The following is a 19,175-nucleotide window of genomic DNA, read 5'->3' as shown; positions in this document are numbered from 1 at the left end:
ACTTTGTTATCTTGGATTCTCCAGCATCTGCAGTTCCCATTATCTCTGATTCCATTTTTTTAAAATCCTTTTTTCCATTTAAAATTATAAAATAACAGGAAGCAGAATTACCTCACATTTTCCCCACAGTGAAACTTCATATTATCAATTCTGCCTGCTCATTTGTCAATGTCTATTTACAACTTTCTGCTCCTAACGACATTATTGACATTTGTTAGATGGCACAGTAAACAAGATGTATGGTCCTTGATTTCTTCATTCATTATATTAAACATGGAGAATGGCTGAGGTCCTGTTACTGATGCCAGTGGGATACCATAGCAAACTAACAAACAATCAGAACCAGCAGATTTCCAGTTATAAGTCATCGGGTCTTTTAATTTCAATTTTCATGGTATTTATTACCCTGTTTATAACTGCAATATAGGATAGCAACAAGATGGAAAGTAGATGAGTTTAAGTATCAAGCAGGCTTAGGTGGGTATAAAGGTTACAAGAGCTGAAATAACCATTCTTATGCTGTAAACTGGGTAGGATGCTTAAATTGGTATCAGATTGGATGACGAAATTGTGAGCACTACCAAAAAATTTGGACAGGTGAAGCTAGCCGTCTCACACTACAAGTATACAGTAAATTTGAGTGACGTTCTCCACTAACAGGGATGCTGTCATCAAGCCAATGTCTTGCATACCACACAAAACAGTAGTATGATAGGGGTTTCAATGCCAGTGTGATTCCAGGCACACCCAATGACTAGAAGACTGCAAACATGTCCCATTAACCTTCACAATAGGCAGCATGCTGCTAAACCTCAAACATGAGCTTGAAACCTCAGAAAATATCCACCATTAGTTGTGATTCTGTTACTGGACATCATTTATAAATAACCTGCGCTGTGCCAAGAGACAGACTAGAAGCCAATTTAAAATCATCAGCTAGGTTCATATGATCCATTTGCGTGTGCTAGAAGCTCCATACATAAATATTTAGAACCCAGTCTTACATACGCAAAAGGAATTTACACTGCACCTTTGAAAAGGAAACATTTCTTGCCTGAGTTCTGATGAGTGCAAGACAGAAAGTTACTACTTCTAACTTTCTTCAGCAATGTTTAAGTTCTGTACTACAAAGCATTTACATTGCAAATCTGATGTCCCTCCATAAACTATGTTAACTGAAGTATCAAGTGTACCAGCAGCTTAAGTGACATTTAGTATGTTCTCATGATCTTCACCCAATATGAAAGTATTAACTTTTCTCTACTTTAGTGGCATTGCAAACACATCGCTCATAGCTTGATGTACTTGAAGAAAAATATAATTTACAAATAATAACGTAGCCGCTATTTGCATTTTCTTATGTATTGTTGAAGCTAACATCTCAAAAGGTGAAGATTCAAAACTCAGCATAGTAACAGTAGTGTGTGACCTATGAAAAGTAAGCCAATTTATTTCCGTATTTTAGCAGCCAGCTACAATGCTGATAGATTGCTCACCAGGCCAAACAGCAAAAGACTGGGAGCAACTTACATTAGCCAAGTAACATGCTGAAATTACAAAAGTCACACACCAAACACAGTACAACACAGCAGCCAGGTGCTAAGTACATTAGTATTATGTAAAAGGCAGCGGTTGCCCTGTACAGACATATCCCAATGTTTCCACTAAACAAAGGAGGGCCCTGCCACATAAAAGAAACAAATAGAAGCATGCCATCCAAAAGACTGACTCTGTTTCAAACTATTAACTGTACTTCCCTGACTGGCCAGAACTAGAGAAAGTTCTAGAAAACCATTTAAAAAGGTATAAGAAAGAAAGAAGGTTCACCTGCAGACCTCACTCTTGGGACCCAGTTTGAAGTATCTAAGGAGACCAGCATGGCAACAGGCTGAGACCAGCTGACCATCCAGAGGAAGAAAGCAGCTCCGCAGACCCAGAGGCAGAGCCAGAGAGAGGGAACACGACTGCGAAAATATACAAGACTCAGGAAGTATTGTAACTTTAGGGAGCCAAATAGGATTTGAGATAACATGTTTAGTATTAAAGATTACTGCAACTTTGTTCCAAACAAAGTTCGGACCGTTGTGCATTGGTATCGGATTGGGTTCACACTGATTTGACCACTTTGGGATTGTGGGACACCTGGGCAAGTTAATTCATTACGTTCTGGTCAGAGTTGTCTAACATTGTTAAACAGGAATGAAACAACAGCATTACATGCGATAATCATGTAAGTACTTCCTACATTGCAAAAAAGTTACAAAAAAGTGAAACTCAAAGCAGAACCCGTGAAACTCAATAGCACTCATCACCTCAAAATGTGACTAGCAGTTTTAAAAAGCCCAAGAGAAAACAGCAGACGTATAGAAACAAAGAAACCTACAGCACAGGAACATGCCCTTCGGCCCTCCAAGCCTGCCCCATTAAAATCCTCTGTCTAACCTGTCATCTATTTTCTAACGGTCTGTGTCCATTTGATCCCTGCCCATCCATGTACCTGTCCAAATATATCTTAAAAGAAGCTAATGTGTCTGTGTCTACCACCTCCGCTGGCAACGCGTTCCAGGCACCCATTACCCTCTGCGTAAAGAACTTTTCCACGCAAAATCAGGAAGATATCAAATTTAACTTTTTTCTAAAACTCTAATTACTAGCTCTGCAATACCAGTTCTCCTTATTTATCATTATTCATAGTTTAATGGAGAAAGTAATCAAACTCCCAACGCACCATTTATTATGCACAAAAGGTTGTGGGTCCTCACTCCAAAACTTTGCACCAGTAGGTGGTGAGCAAGGAAAGTCGACAGTAAGGACACCAGGTGTCCACTCCCCTCAGGCAAGCAACATGTCTCTGTTCAGTGGTCTGACTAAATTTATAACACAGAATGGGAAGTGGCAAAAAGTCCACAGTTCAAATACGTTAAACAAATATGTGGCACTAGTGCACTGTCAATCCTGGACAAAAAGGGTTATATATATAAACACAAAGATTAAGAAAAAAAATTGGCCCATTTTAAAACTTAATATCTAATTCAAAATTCAGAATAGAAACATATCTTTCAAAGTAGAACTAAATATGCACTTGAAAAAGTTTAAAAATACAGGTCTATGAGGGAAGGGCAAGGGACCAGGTTTAATTTGATTGCTTGATCAAAGAACCAGCAAAGACACCAGTGAAATAGCCTCCCTGTGCTGCAAGATTTTCTGGCTGAGTTACAGAAACTGCTGGAAAAGTTCAGTAGGTCTGGCAGTATCTGTGGAGAGAAATCAGAGTTAACAGACCTGTGGAGTTTTTTCAACAATTTCTACTTTTGTTTCTGATTTACAGTGCCTGCAGTTCTTTTGGTATTTACGCAGAATATCTACACTTACAATATTTTGCATAATATCAAGAATTACGGTAAGATGTAAAAGTATGTGATTCAGGCCATTGAGTCTGCTCCACCTTCCGTGAGATTATGGCTGATCAGAATATCTTCAGCTCAAATTTTCCTGTCTTTTCCCCATACCCCTTCATCCCCCTACTATTAAAAATCTTGTCGATTTCAGCCTTCAACGTACAACATAGCCTCTACAGCCCTCTGTGGTAAAGAATTCCACAGAAGTAGTAATCTCATCTTCGACTTTGTTCCCTTAACCTGGGATCATGCCCTGTGGTCCTAGGCTCTTCCGCAAAGGGAAAGAACCTCTTCTGTACAACTCTGCTGTTATTAATTGATTCAAAGAGCCTAGGGAAAAGACTGTCATTACATAAAGTAAAATCAAAAAATTCATGGATACAGGATTGATTTCACAAATAATTTCAAACAGAAGTTTTTATGCACTTCCCCTGTTCTTTGGTGAAAAAGTATTTGTAATTTATTTTTGGAGTGATATTAAACGTAAACAAAGTGAGGCACATACATCAAATCCTTTATTTACAACATTGTCAGCAATTAGGTCACTTCCCTAAGCAAGTAGTTAGCTTTAAATATACACAGGATTACCAAAACAGGCCAGTGTTTGCCTTAATTAATCTTCAGGTTTTACATATTACATAACAGCCATCATCCATTTCTGAAAAATTACCAAAAGAAAGGCTTCAAGAAAATGTAAAATCAATCATTTTCATTTATGAAGAACTATCACACGAATTTTGGATAGCCAAGAGTTGAAAAGAACTATTGTATGTTGTACTAGAATGTATTTTCCTCGTTTAAAAAATAAACCCTTTTTTGTCATTTTAAAATCAAAAAACATGCCATTTTGGTGCACATCATCTAAAGTCTCCTTTTCTGTGTGCTTATATACAACACTGCAAGGAAAAAAGAAAAATGTAAAGATTCTCTAGTTTAAGATAAACAGAACAAACACAAATTAATCTACATATAATAAATGGAGGCCAGTACATTTGATAATTCAAGGTGACAGGAAACAAAAATTCAGAAGCTAAAGCAATCCTTCGTGTTCCATCTTGCACATAATCGTGCACTTTTCTCCTAAACTGTTGGTGGCAGTGTTTCCAATAAATTGGCAATAGTTAATCAAACTTACTGTTTTCATTATACTATTTTAATAATTACACGCTTTGTTGCTCATTAAGCTGGTTACTTCTTTCATCACCAACATACCAAGCATGACATGAGTCAAGACCGGTTTTGTTCCTATTTCTGAGGGAGATTTTTAAACAAGTGTTACTTTGGAAAACGAAACAGACCAATTAAACTGCCAGAACAGTACCGCATTTATTTTTTAAAAATCCCTGTTGTCCATCTCTTAGCTTCCAAATAACATTTGTATTATTAGATATTTTGAAAAACAAGTTACTTCTTGTGCTCCAATATCGGAGCAGCACATTACATTGGACAGGTAGGGTGAGAAGATGTGAATTTAATTCGTGGTCAAGATTTTACATTGTTTAAATATTTTGGTGACAAGGACTCAGTAAACAGAGAGATATAGATAGTTTGAGTGAATGGGCAGTTTGACTGTTGGAATATATTATGGGAAAATTGAGGTTATGCACTTTGGCAAGAAAAAGAGAGGAGCTACATGTTATTTAAATGCAGAAACATTACAGAAAGCTACAGAAGAGTAATTTGAGAGCCCTCATGCATAAGTTACAACAGCTGGTGTTCAAGTTCAGCAGGCAAGAGAGATAGCAAATGGAATTTTGGTTTAATTTCAAAGGGAATGAAATATAAAAATAGGGTGGTGGTGCTAACACTATGCAGGGAGTCCCTAATTTAAGAACGCTCATACTTATGAACATAATCACATACATGGTAATTTTAAAGACGTGACATAAAAATGTTTCCTGTACTTACAAATGGCTACTTTATATCATCCTGCAGTGTTCCGACTTATGTACAAATCAACTTACAAATGTACTCAAGATTGGAACCCACTAACTAATATTAACTGGGATTGCTTTAGAATGAAAGGATGAGATGAGTTGGAACTTTTAAAGTGCATACAAGAGAGATTTTTGTGCTAGGGAATGAAGCCGGTCAAGTTGTTTAAGTGACTATAGCTCTAAATTTTCATCATAGAAAAGGATAAAGGATAATATAGAAATTAAGTGTCTAAAGTGAGCAAAGGGCAATTTTAATATCATTAGACAGGATGTGGAAAATATAAAATGGGAGCAGCTACGCAGATAATTCTTCAGTTGGAAAAAGTGGGAGTCAGAACTATACTGAGAACTCAGGGCCCACGTGTTCCCCCAAAAGCGAAGGTAGTGGAGGATGGCATGGGACAGAGAGTTTGATAAAGAAAAGGATGGAAGTATGCGTTAGGTACAGAGCATTGAAAACAGAAAGTCCCTTCAGGAGAATAGTGTGTATAGGGGTTCTTCGGCAGATACAATTAAGGAAAACTCCTAGGTATTTTGTAAGTATATTAAAACAACCAGATTACCAGGGATAGAGTGGGGCCTTTTGGGAACCAAAGGGGCATTCTGAGCATGGAGCCAGAGCATGCAGGTGAGGTCTTAAAGGAATGTTTCTCATCTGTATTCACAAAACAGAAAGACGTTGTAACTGGAGATTTCAGTTGGGATGGTGAGGTTCTAGAGCATGTTCAGATTAATAGGAGGAGGAATTAGATGTTTTAGTGAGATGATCAAAAGCACTGACAGATAAATTGTTTAAATACGAGACAATAAGGTATGGAGCTGGATGAACACAGCAGGAACGCTGATGTTTCAGGTCTGGACCCTTCATCAGAAAATTTTCTGAAGGGTCCAAGCCTGAAACATCAGCTTTCCTGCTCCTCTGATGCTGCCTGGCCTGCTGTGTTCATCCAGCTCTACACCTTGTTATTTCAAATTCTCCAGCATCGGCAGTTCCTACTGTCTATATTGTTTAAACATGATCCTTCTCGGGCACAGCATTTGAGTCAAAGAGGATCTAGCAAATGCTTTGGTTCCTTAAGCAGAGATTAATAATGAATTAAAGAAGTTATGACAACTTCCTATACGATGCACTTTACAAAAGCCAAGCAAGTGCACAGCCAGCAGATGAAACCTTAACTGCATACCTCTTCCTTGCTACCGTCTTGCTTCCAGTCGCCATTTCCTCATCAACAGTTGATGCTGTCAGACATCAACTAAGATCCTGCATATTTCATCTAATACTGTACCAGTATTGAATAGAGTACTGCACTGCCTATGCATTTTTACTACAAAATATTGCTTTGTTAACTACAGTAATATAATTTCCTTTTAAGTAATGCATATATTTAGAAGTTTAACTGTATTTGTTGAAATGTTTCAATGCTTTTCCAACATGGGGCATGCTTCTATTTCATTGGGCATGTATTGGCTGCATAGAGGAAAGGCTTAGCATATCCATGGTATTCATGTTTTTTGGGTATCTGTGGGAGGTCCACGCTCTATTCCTCATGGGCATCAAGGATTTAGTGTGTTTTAAAACAAACAGCATGGTTTTCTTCAGGAAAGAGACAGAAAATGATACAGAAACAAAATACTGAAAGAAACAGTGTCAGACAGAAAGCACAAAAGAGTCATGCAAGCAACTAATCAGTCCTGGGAAGAATGCTTTTTTTCAAAAACTTTCTCAATATACAGTTGTAGTTTTACAGTCCATTATAAAGCATAACTTTCAAATTTTATTTAGAAAGGAAAGAAGTGAATTTACCATTGTTGCCTCGAATAAATGCATCTCCATACTTGTTCTTAAGTTGACCATTTACATATTCTTCTGTTTGTTCCAATGCTATATTCATATAACCATCCAGACAGGCCAAAACACCTGGCAAAAATGATACAACTGTAATTAAAATTTATTAAAACCCATTATTAGAATGTTCGGTGTAACATAGCAATGATGCAGAACTGGCTCCAAGGTAGAAGATCATGGGTGGTGATGTACAGTTGCTTTTCAGACTGGGGGCCTGTGGCCAGTGGTGTGCCACAAGGGTCAACGTTGGGTCCATTACTTTTCATCATTTATATAATGAGCGTGGAAATTGCAGGGGTACTGGCCACAATCTTTCAGTCTCCCCTGGTCTTGGAGGAGATGCCAAGGATAAGCCAATCATTACAGACTAATCAGGTTAATTTCAGCATTGGGGAAGTTTTGAGACAATTATTCAGGATAGAATTAATAAACACATGGAAAATGGCGGGTTGATTAGAAATCCACACTGATTCTTCCTAAAGTGGAAAATGGTGTTAAACTAACTTGGAGCTTTCTGAACAGGAAACAAAAATGCTTGAAGAAGATAACATTGTTGAGGTGGTGCACACGGATATTGAAAAGGTGTTTGGTACAGTGCCACAACACAGACCTGTGAGGAAAGTTATAGCTCATGTTATAAAAGGGTCACTAGCAAAATGAATAGAGTAATATATTTTTAGACTGGGCAAAGGTTTTTAAGAGGAGATCCCCAGGGGTCAGTATTGGGGCCCTTGCTTCTCCTGATAGATATTAATTATCTGGATCTTGATGTGCAGGGGCAATTTCAAAGCTTGCAAAAGATATATAGTGCGGAAAAGGTTGGTGGAGTGGGCACATGGGCAGTAGATGCATTTCAATGCAGAGAAGTGCAGGTTGAAACACTTTGGTAGGAAGAACATTGAAAGCCAATATTAAATAGTAGGCACACTATGGAGGATGCAAGAGCATAGGGACCTGGGTGTGTATGTGCACAGATCTTTGAAAGTGGCAGGACAGATAAAGGGAGAGCAATAAATAAAGCATACAGTAGCCACAGATTAATTAGTGGAGTGCAAGAGCAAGGAGGTGATGCTGAACTTATATAGACACTTGTTAGACCTCTGCTAGAGTACTGGGTACAGTTGTGGGTGCCATGTTATCGGAAAGATGTGAACACATTGAACAAATTGCTGAAGCGATTTGTAAAAGGCTAAGCGTAGATCTGATAGAGGTTTTCAAGATCATGTAAGGGCTAGACAGGAGAGTGACAGCGAGAAACTGTTCTTATTTGTTTCAAGAACATAGATATGAAGTGATCTAGAGTGCAAAGTAAGCAAGGGTGAAGTGAGGAAAATTACCTTCCTTCAGTTAGGGTATGGAATTTACTGCCTAGAATTGTGGTGGAATTAGGTTCCATTGAGGCATTCATGAACTCACCAGCTGAAATTATATGCAAGGGCTTGGGGGGAAAGCAGGAAATCAGCTCTGGGTAATGATGCTCATTTAACAGTGCAGATAGAAGGCCTCCTTCTTTGCCAAAAAGTCTTCGGTGATTTTGTGACCCGGTCTTTTTTAAACTAGCGTTTAAGCAGCTGAGGGGGACGATTCCAATACAGTAAGTCCTCACTTTAAGTGGTTTTGTTTCGCATTGTTTTGTTTTAAAGATATTTATTCTTCAAGGCCTGTTTCCCTAATCAATTTACGGCATGACTTCTGATTTTACCAAGTTTGTGAACGCACTTGCCAACAGAAACGTGCAACACTGAAGTTGAACATCATAGCTGTGAATTAGGTTACAAGTGAATTTTTATATTATGACAATCTATTGAAATTCAGGCAAAGAAGACTGGAAATTCATTTGAAGGGACTGTAGGGCTTATATCCATGGTACAGGATTAAATGTTTTGTCCTAAGAGCTAATAATGACAGAAAGAAAATCATCAGGGCAACTACACACTAAATATGGAGGAGATTAAAAAATGCAAAAATGAAAATACAGCATTCTGTGATTTTTTTTAAAAATGCACTTCACTGTAAGACTGGAAGCACTATACGAGGTGGGAAGGGGAAAAGGTTCCAGAAGCTTACAGAAGAAAATACAATAAGACTACCTGAGGAAGTTAGATTAAGGGATAGTGGACTAGGATTAGGGACCTTCCTTTAACTTCTCTTGAATCATGGACTAATCAAAATTTTACACCACAAAAGAAAGTTATTCGGCCTATCACTTTGGTGCTGGCTTTTGAAGCAGCTATCCAACCACATGTATTCTCACGTCTGGCTCTTATTGCATAGCCCTCTTCAATTTATATAGAATTTCTTTAACATTTCAAATGACTTGTTCTGTTTTGCAAATTATTTCAATAGGAATGCAGTGTTGCACATGTGAAAAATGCTATTTTGACTTGTTCATTTGGTTTGTCCAGGAACGAATGTCCAAAAGGTCCCAACAGTAGTTTTAAACCTGATCCCTATGGCAACTCATGGTTCACTCAGTTATTTCACTTGAAGTTGAAATTTTCAGGAATTCAAATACAATTTTAAGTGAGGGCTTACCGTACCTCGATAATCCACGCCCGAGTTCAGTTTGACTACCACTGGTCTCCCGATGATCTGTTTTAGAAAATCACTTGGTGTTTGCTTTCGCAGGCTCATTTTTTTAATCCTTCAGCCTGCATCAGAACAGAAACATTTCCTAAATGACAATACAAGCACACATAATTCAGAACCAACTTTGCAAAGAACTGACATGGGCTTCTACAATTATAACAAACTGTTATCATCAGTTGAGAGCACTAGTGAGAAAGAGGATGAGTGAATGACAAGCAAAAAGGCAGTGGCTAGTATTAGCAGAAAATTCTTTCTTTATCTCCAAAAGCATCAATTTAAATTTAGTAATTTAAATTAATTGCAGAGTAAAAGCTGGATACTTCCAGGAAAGAAAGAGAACTTCAATATAATTTGTTATTTAAATTGTGGATGAAGTTTTGTAGGTAGAGTTTAGGAATAAAAAAGGGACAGCTGGATTGCTAAGTGTTTATTGTAGACTCCCAGAGAGCTGACAGGAAATTGAGGAGCAAATTTTTGCACCATTTGTTGATGTGTGTAAAAATAACAACTAAGGATAATTATAACATGTGATTTCAACTTTCCCAACATTACCTGGGATAGACATAATGTTAAGTGCTTGGATTGAGTGAATTTCTTGAAATATGTACAGGAGAACCTTTTAGGCCAATATACAGAGGGTCCTGGTCCCAATTCTGGTGGTGGTGAGGGAGCATTTTAGTGATAGCAATCACAACATGGTATAATTTAAGCTGAATATAGAAAAAGAAATAGGTAACTTGCAAGAAAAAAAGAGTTTTGGATGGAGGCAAAGGGCAGATTTTAGTAAAATACATTAGGATCTGGTAGACTAGTGAGGAAAACTACAGAAGAACAGTGGGGAACATTCAAAAAGTAAATGGAGAGGGTACAAGCCTAACATGTTCCCTCCAGGGATACGGGAAAGAATAACAAGCCCAGAGAACCATGGATGATCAGAGATATTCAGGATACGATAAGAAGGGAGAAAAGAGGCAGGCACAAGCAGAGGCATTAATGGAGATTAATGGCAATTAGGAAAGCAAAAGGGGATATGGTAAAAGTAGGGAAAACACCAAGAGATATTCTACAAGTATAAATACATCAAGGGGGAAAGAGTGTAACCACGGTGAGAGCAGGCCCCATTAGGGAACAAGTGGGCAATTTGTGGCTGGGGCCAGAGGACAAAGGTAAAGTCGTGACCCAATATCATCTATCTTCACTTAAGAAAATGAAGATGAAGATATAGAACCCTGGGGGAAAGAGACTGCGAGGTGCTTGAGCAAATTGCCATAGGGAAGGACAAGGTTTTGGAGGTGCTGGCAGGCTTAAAGATGAACAAATCTCTGGGTCCAAACAAAAAGGCCTACTGGTATTATCGCTGGACTGTTAATCCAGAGACCCAGATAATGTTCTGGGGACCTGGATTTGAATTCCACCATGGCCAATGGTAGCATTTGAATTTAATAAGTATCTGGAATTAAGAGTCTAATGATGACCATGGATCAAATGTCATTGTTGGAAAAACCCATCTGGTTCACTAATGTCCTCTAGAGAAGGAAACCACCTTCATTAGCTAGTCTGGCCTACATGTGACTCCAGGTCTGTAGCAATGTGGTTGACTTTTAATTGCCCTCTTGGCAATTAGGGATGGGCAATAAATGCTGCCAAGCCAGCCACACCCTCATCCCATGAATGAATAAAGGAAAAAATGAAATTGTGTCCTTGGCTGTTGTAGGAGGACAAGGAGGAGATTGCAATGCCACTGACCCAAATTTTTAATTCCTCTCTGGCTCCAGGTGAGGTACCAGAGGACTAACGTGGTTCTGATATTTAAGGAAGGTTGCAGAAATAAGCCAAAGAACCCTGAAGGAGAGCATCTACCTCCACTTGGAGAGGAAAGGTTTGATCAGAGATGGTCAGCATAGCTTTGGCAGAGGGAGATCATGCTAACAAATTTGATTGAATTTTTTGATGTGGTGACCAGTGTATAGAAAAGGGTGGTGCAGTTGCTGCAGTTTATATGGATTTCAGCAAAGCCTTTGACAAGGTCCCACACGGGAGACCTATCATGAAGGCAAATGCACACAGGATACAGGGTAATCTGATAAAGTGGATTAAAACTTTACTCAGTTGCGACAGACAGAGGGTGAATGTAGAAGGCTGCTTTAGTGAATCGAAGTCAGTAACCAATGGCATACCACAGGCAGGTGTGCTGGGTCCTCTTTTATTTGCCGTTTACATAAATGACTAGATGATTGTGCGGGGGTTTGGTTTAGTAAGTTTGCGGAAAATTCAAAGATGGGTCAGATGCCTAACAGTGAGCTTGAGTGTCTTGAGTGATAAAAGCATATAAACAGGATACTCAAATGGGCAGATAAATGGCAGGTGGAACTTAACCATGAAAAGCATGAGTTAATACGATCTGAAAGGTGTAATCTGACAAAGAAGTATTCAATCATCAGAATGACACCAGGAAGTTCTGTGGACAAAGGGACCTTGGAGTATTTATCCACTGAAGACCCAAGGACATGTCTGTAAAGTGGCGAAAAAGACATACAGGACACTTGCCTTTATCAATCGAGGCATAAAATACAAAAGCAAGGAAGTCATGTTGGAGTTGTAAAGAACTTTGGTGAGACACAGGTAGAACATTGCATGCAGTTCTGGTCACCACGTTATAGGAACTGGAGAGTGCGCAGCAGAGATTCACCAGGATGCTGCCTGGGATGGGAAATTTAAGTTTGAGGAAAGGCTGGATAGGCTTGGTTTTTTTTAATTGGGGCGTAAGATTGAGGGGTCTTCTGACTGAAGTGTACAAAACTAAGGGGCATGGACAGAATGGATAAGGAGCAGCTGTTGCACTCAGTTAAACGGTTAGCCGAGAGGACGCACAGGTTCAAGGTAAGGGGCAAGAGGCTACAGGAGATGGAAGGAAAACCTCGTTTTTTTAAACCCAGGGAATGACGGTGGTCTGGAATGTGCTGCCAAGCAGGTTGGCAGAGGCAAATTGTCTCACATCCTTTAAAAAGTACCTAGATATGTTCTTGGAACATTACTGCATTCAAGGCTATGAGCCAAGTGCTGATAATTGGAATCAGAATGAAGGTCAGGTCCTTCTCATGGGTAGATGCACATCTGATGGGTCAAAGGACTTCTGCACTATACAATTCGACAATTTTGCAACTGCACTTTCACTTCAATCAGAAAATGACAGGTTCTAGCCCCATACCAGTCTCCTTAACACATTAAATAGGCCAATACTTTGATGTTGTACTGCATTTAGGGGAGTTGTTATTAATGCCCAGCTCATTAAGGAAATTATGTTGGCATGAGATGTGATCTAGCTATGACAAATTGGGGATTATTATTTAAAAGGGATAATGACAGGCAGGTGATGGCAAAAATTTCAAGAGCTCATGGATGAACTGTAAAGATTATTTATCCCAGTCTGGTATAAAAACAAAACAGGAAATGTCTTCTGACTAAGAGGAGAAATTAGAGTTAGTATTAAATCCAAAAAGGGAGGCATGCAAATTGGCCAAATAAAAAACCCAGCAGATCTGAGGATTGAGAGAGTTTAAATTCTAATACAGGGAGACATAGGGACTGACAAAGGGAATTTATAAAAAGGGAACAAAAAAACAGACCAATCAAATACATACTTTAGTTCTGTCTTTGAAAAGGAAAACACAAACATTCCAAATATGGGGTGGATGTGAGGGCGGGGAGTGGCTGCCCGGAGGCTGATAACCTTCATACCAGAATACTAAGGAAGTTGCCCCAGAAATAGCAGATGTGCATCTTCCAACATTCTACAGACTCTGGAACAGTTCCTACAGATTAGAGATAATGGGGACTGCAGATGCTGGAGAGTCCAAGATAACAAAGTGTGAAGCTGGATGAACACAACAGACCAAGCAGCGTCTCAGAAGCAAAAAAGCTGACGTTTCGGGCCTAGATCCTTCATCAGAGAGCTCCTGAGATGCTGCTTGGCCTACAGATTAGAGGATAGCTAATGAAACCCACATTTTAAAGAAGGGAGGCACAGAGAAAACACACATTCTAGATCATTTAGCTTGACATCAGTAGTGGGAAAAACATTAGAATCCATTGTAAAAGATGTAATAGCACAGCATTTGGAAGTGACAAGGAGGACAGAGTCAGCACAGTTTCATGAAGGGGAAGATGTGCGTGACAAATCTGCTGGAACGTTTTGAAGATTTAACTAGAGTGGATGAGGAGGAGCCATTGGAAGGGGTTTACTTGGATTTTTAGATTGTTTTTGACAAGGTTCCACACAAAAGACATGAATATGTAAAATCAAAGTGCATGAGATCTGAGGTTGTGTACTGAAATAGATTGAGCACTGACTGGCAGACAGGAAACAAGGAATAGGAATTAAATTTTTCTGAGTGGCACCAATGCCTACTGGGATCAGTGTTTGTATCTCAACTATTCACAATATATATTAATGGTTTTGGAGGAGCAAACTGTGTATCATATCTCCAAGTCTGCAGAGGACATAAAGATGGCTGGGAAGGCAACCTGTGAGCAGAGAAGCTTCAACGTGATTAGGACAATTGAAGTGAACGAGTAAAGTCACGGCCAGAGAAGCATTATGTAGAAAAATGACGTTAGTCACTTTGGTAAACAAAAGAACAGAATGCAGATTATTACCTGCTTGGCAATACATTGGGAAAGGGAGAGATCCAACAAATCTTGATGTCTTCCTACACTGGTTGCCAAAAGTAAACATGCAGGGGCAGCAGATGGCATGGGCAGCAAATGGGACACTAGCTTTCATAGGGAGAGGATCCAAGTACAGGCATTGGGATGTTTTGCTGCAACTGTACTGGGGATTGGCAAGATCACACTTGGAGCAGTTTTAGTCTCCTTATCTGAGAAGGCTTGTCCTTGCTATTGAGCAAATACAAAGAAGGTTTATCAGACGGATTCCTGGGATAGCACAGCTCATGTACAGGAGACTGTATCAGTTAAGACTATATTCACTGGAGTTTAAAAGAATGAGGGGGTCTTATAGAAACCTATGAAATTCTAACATGACTAGACAGGGTAGATGGAGGAAGGATGTTCTCAATGACCATGGAGTACAGACTCAGGGGTCATAGAAAGACCTTGTAGTACTGAGATAAGGAGGAATTTCGTTACCAAGACAGTTGTGAACTTGTGGAATTCTCTGCCACAGAAAGCAGTTGAGGCCAAAACACTGAATGTTTCCAAGATGGAGTCAGAGAGAGTTACTGGGCCGAAAGGGTGCAGGGAGAAATTGGGAACAGGACACTAAGTTGAATGCTCAACCGTGAATATATCGAATGGCAGAATAGGCTTGAAGGACTGATGGTCACTCCTGTTCTTATTATTGAGAGGTTATTCACTTTGTTCAGAAGAATAGAAGATCAGAATACTTTTTAAGATAGTGGGAACCTTTTAAGTGTCGATGTTCAGAGACAAGTGTACACATACAAGGAACATGCAAGTACACTAAGCAATTAGAACACAGTACAGCGCAGGAACCGGCCCTACAGTCCACCATGTCAGCACCAACCATGATGCCATTCTCAACTAATCCCATCTCCCTGCACGTGGATCATAGCTCTATTCTCTGCTTATTCATGTGTCTGTCTAAATGCCTCTTAAACGTTGCTATTGTATCTGCTTCTACCACCTCTCCTGGCAGCATGTTCCATATACCTCTGTGTAAAAATCTTTCTCCGCACATCTTCTTTAACCTTTCCACTCTCACCTTAAACCTATGCCACTTAGTCTTTGACATTATGACCCTGGGAAATAAGATTCAGACTTCCTGTCATAATTTTATATAATGCAATCAACTTGCCTCTCAGCCTCCAACGCTCTAGCAAAATCCAAGTTTGTCCAATCTGTCCTTATAGCTAATACACTCCAAACCAGGCTACGTCCTGGTAAGCCTCTTTTGCACCCTCTGCAAAGCCTTCACACCCTTCCTATAGTGTGGCAACCAGAACTGCACAGAATACTCCAAACATGGCCTAAAGTTTTATGCAGTTGTACATGACTTGCCAAATTCCATACTCAATACTCCAACCATTGAAGGCAAGCATGCTCCGTGCCTTCTTCACCACTTGCATTGCCACTTTCAGGGAGCTCTTGCACTTGCACTTCAAGATCCCTCTTTATCACAAATATTGCTAAGGATTCTGCCATTTACTGCTCACAATTTCACAGGCTGTCTCATAACATGTGAGCTGAGAGTAGAAAGGTCTCAGATTCCATCTTATATGGGACCACCTGAAGCATGATACTGTTGTTTGTAACTGAATAGTAATGTCTACCCAGGCATTGGATGCGCACATGAATGGAATATTTGTAACATATTTGTGATCTGGAATAAATGTCTAATGGATCTTTCAATTCCATGTTAACCAGTTCCAGTTATGTTGTGAGGGATGAAATAAGCACTGCCACAAAAGGTAACGATATCCTACTGGAAGCAAAACGCACAGAGGACAAGAACAAAGAAGTCTCGCTGAAATCAGACGGAGCTTTGGCGAGGCACTGAGAGCACACTGCACAGATTTTCTTCTTAGTTAAAAATAGATATATTTGTCTTGGAGGCATGCAGCAAATATTTATTACATTATTCCTTGGGTCGAGGGGTAGAATAAGTTGAACAAATAGTCTTTGAAGTTTAGGCTAATGATAATTCTTCACTTCTTCCGAAAGGAGAAAATTCTCATTGAAATATAAAATATTCTGAGGGCCCTTGTTAGACCAAGCATAGAGAGGTTGCTCCCTCTGCCCTGCGAATCTACAGCTAAAGAGTTTAACATCAGAATAAGGGGACTTCCCTGTTCCTCGATGCTGTCTGACCTGCTGTGGTTTCCCAGCTCCACATTTATTAATGCAGAATAAGGGGTAAACCACTTAAGAGTGGGATGAGACGCAATCCTTCATTTAGGTTAGGAATTGTTGCAATTTGCTGCCCTGCGGCACTGTGGATACTCACTGCATGTATGGATGACATGGATTGACAGATTTTTGAACTCTAGGAGAGTAAAGAGCTTAGGTGACATATCTGCTGTATTTGCAAAGCAGGTGAAATGGGTCATGGCCCTTTTCCTGCTCGTATTTCTTTTGTTATTTACTTAAATCCAAGAAAAGAAAAGTGAACAAGCAGTAATAATGGGAACTGCAGATGCTGGAGAATCCAAGATAATGAAATGTGAGGCTGGATGAACACAGCAGGTCCAGCAGCATCTCAGGAGCACAAAAGCTGACGTTTCGGGCCTAGACCCTTCATCAGAGAGGGGGATGGGGTGAGGGTTCTGGAATAAATAGGGAGAGGGGGGAGGCAGACCGAAGATGGAGAGAAAAGAAGATAGGTGGAGAGGAGACAGGTCAGTCCAGGGAAGACGGACAGGTCAAGGAGGTGGGATGAGGTTAGTAGGTAGGAGATGGAGGTGCGGCTTGGGGTGGGAGGAAGGGATGGGTGAGAGGAAGAACAGGTTAGGGAGGCAGAGACAGGTTGGACTGGTTTTGGGATGCAGTGGGTGGAGGGGAAGAGCTGGGCTGGTTGTGTGGTGCAGTGGGGGGAGGGGACGAACTGGGCTGGTTTTGGGATGCGGTGGGGGAAGGGGAGATTTTGAAGCTGGTGAAGTCCACATTGATACCATTGGGCTGCAGGGTTCCCAAGCAGAATATGAGTTGCTGTTCCTGCAACCTTCGGGTGGCATCATTGTGTCACTGCAGGAGGCCCATGATGGACATGTCATCTAAAGAATGGGAGGGGGAGTGGAAATGGTTTGCGACTGGGAGGTGCAGTTGTTTATTGCAAACCGAGCGGAGGTGTTCTGCAAAGCGGTCCCCAAGCCTCCGCTTGGTTTCCCCAATGTACGGTAAGCTCATCTCATTCACCAATATAATACTACTCCAACATACTCTGCAGCAGAGTTGTTGTGTCCACATTATAGAAGGTTTTCAGACATGCTGTTGAAGGTGCAAAAGAAAAATCTCAGAGGTCACCTGAATTGGTAAGGTTTACTTATCCGGTAAGGTCAAATAGGGTTCTCTGGAACAACTACTCATTGGTTGTTGATTCTAGAACTAGAGACACAGCCTGATAATTAGGGCCAGACTGCTGAGGTGAAATGTTAGGAAGCACTTCTCCACACAGTGATAAATGTTTTAAATTCTCTTCCAGAACAAGCAGTTGGGTGCTGGATTAGTTGTTAATTTGGGATAGATAATTTTTTTCTTAAGCAAAGATATTAACAGTTTTCAGCCAAAGATAGGAACCTGGAATTAGCCAGTTGATCAGCCATAATCTCATTGAATGATGGTACAGGCTTAAGGGGCTGAATGGCCTACTCCTGCTCCAATGAAAACAGAAGGCGAAGAGATAATCTGATGAGGCTTTAAAATAAAGGAAATTAATGGATAGATTTTGAGAAAATATTTTCACTATGGATGATGACAAAAAGACAGGGATCAAGATAATCACTAATAAATGTAATTAGGGTTATGTACAAAAAACTTCGCTACTTTGGTTAGAATATGAACTATCGCTGCCACAGCGAATTGCTAAAGCAAATATAAATGCATTTTCAACTAGATTATATGAAGAAGTTAAGAAGTATGTCCGGAGAAGAGAAGGTTGGGCTAGGAGGAGGTGCATGTGGGAGCATAAACGCCGACAGAGAACAGCTGAACGACAGTGCCTTACACTTCTGTACAAAATATCAGTAAAATCCTCACACGTTCGATCACGCATGGAGATCTGTCTTTCTGTACCAGTGGGCAGAGGACGAATGTATGCAAAAAGAAAGACGACTAAGCTCACCAGGCTCCAGCAACAGCTCGCATACAAGCGTAAGATAAGCACTCGGAAATTCACAGCTCGCCGCAGCAGGCCTCAAGGCCAAAAAATAAAGCGGAGAAACTTAGCAAGTCACACTGGCCACAACGCTAGACAAAACGAGGCGGAGCTCGTGCTGCCCATTGGCTAGCGCGGAACTCTAACGGCAGTTACCGTTCACTCTGTGCTTGATTTGAAAATAGCCCGGACGATTCCAAACTCCTTCACGTTCTACCAACCAATTTGAACGGTGGTCGGAGCTTTCCGAATCCTTCCGCTCCCGACTCCACAAAATCCAACCAACGCGCGACGGAAGCTTAATACCTCGGCGGAAGTCGAGTTATGTAGATACCGGAATTGTTCCGTGTAATGATGCTACGTTGTGTTCAAAAACACGATTTAGTAGAAATTAGTATTAATGACTTTTTTTGTTGTTGGGAATATTTCGATACAATTTGAAACTTGAAGCAGTGACGTCGTCTCTGCCTGGTCTTTAATGGCGAGGAACAACGAAAATGTTGGAAATCTTTTAAAAAAAGACGCTGGAAATAGACAGATCTATGTATTTCCAG

General features: G+C 40.2%; 1 protein-coding gene across 2 annotated transcripts; it reads right to left on the bottom strand.

Annotated features, from left to right (window-relative positions):
• On the bottom strand, positions 1-18,923 carry lsm6 (LSM6 homolog, U6 small nuclear RNA and mRNA degradation associated). Of its 2 annotated transcripts, XM_048545672.2 has the most exons (4): positions 18,778-18,923; positions 9,722-9,832; positions 7,140-7,253; positions 3,833-4,294 (listed from the first exon to the last, which is right to left on the bottom strand). In XM_048545672.2, the coding sequence occupies exons 2-4, from the start codon at positions 9,813-9,815 to the stop codon at positions 4,260-4,262; spliced, it is 243 nt and encodes an 80-aa protein (XP_048401629.1). In that variant the 5' UTR covers positions 9,816-9,832; positions 18,778-18,923; the 3' UTR covers positions 3,833-4,259. The 2 variants fall into 2 exon arrangements, with proteins under 2 accessions (XP_048401592.1, XP_048401629.1); XM_048545635.2 differs by lacking the exons at positions 3,833-4,294; positions 18,778-18,923 and adding an exon at positions 1-3,254 and having other exon boundaries at positions 9,722-9,855.
• Positions 18,924-19,175: the final 252 nt, after the last annotated feature.

The sequence above is a fragment of the Stegostoma tigrinum genome, chromosome 1 (assembly GCF_030684315.1).
Source record: "Stegostoma tigrinum isolate sSteTig4 chromosome 1, sSteTig4.hap1, whole genome shotgun sequence".
Taxonomy (NCBI): Eukaryota; Metazoa; Chordata; class Chondrichthyes; order Orectolobiformes; family Stegostomatidae; genus Stegostoma; species Stegostoma tigrinum.
Note: the sequence above shows the minus strand (reverse complement) of the source record. Positions and strands in the feature narration are given on the sequence as shown.

What these genes read in the sequence shown, in the direction of transcription:
- lsm6 (XM_048545635.2), bottom strand. Translation starts at nt 9,815, where the DNA reads ATGAGCCTGCGAAAGCAAACACCAAGTGATTTTCTAAAACAGATCATC. An exon ending in CTCGGGCGTGGATTATCGAG is followed by an intron (nt 7,254 to 9,721) that starts GTACGGTAAGCC and finishes CATTTTTGCCAG; the next exon opens with GTGTTTTGGCCTGTCTGGAT. An exon ending in ATTTATTCGAGGCAACAATG is followed by an intron (nt 3,255 to 7,139) that starts GTAAATTCACTT and finishes TTCTCTCCACAG; the next exon opens with ATACTGCCAGACCTACTGAA.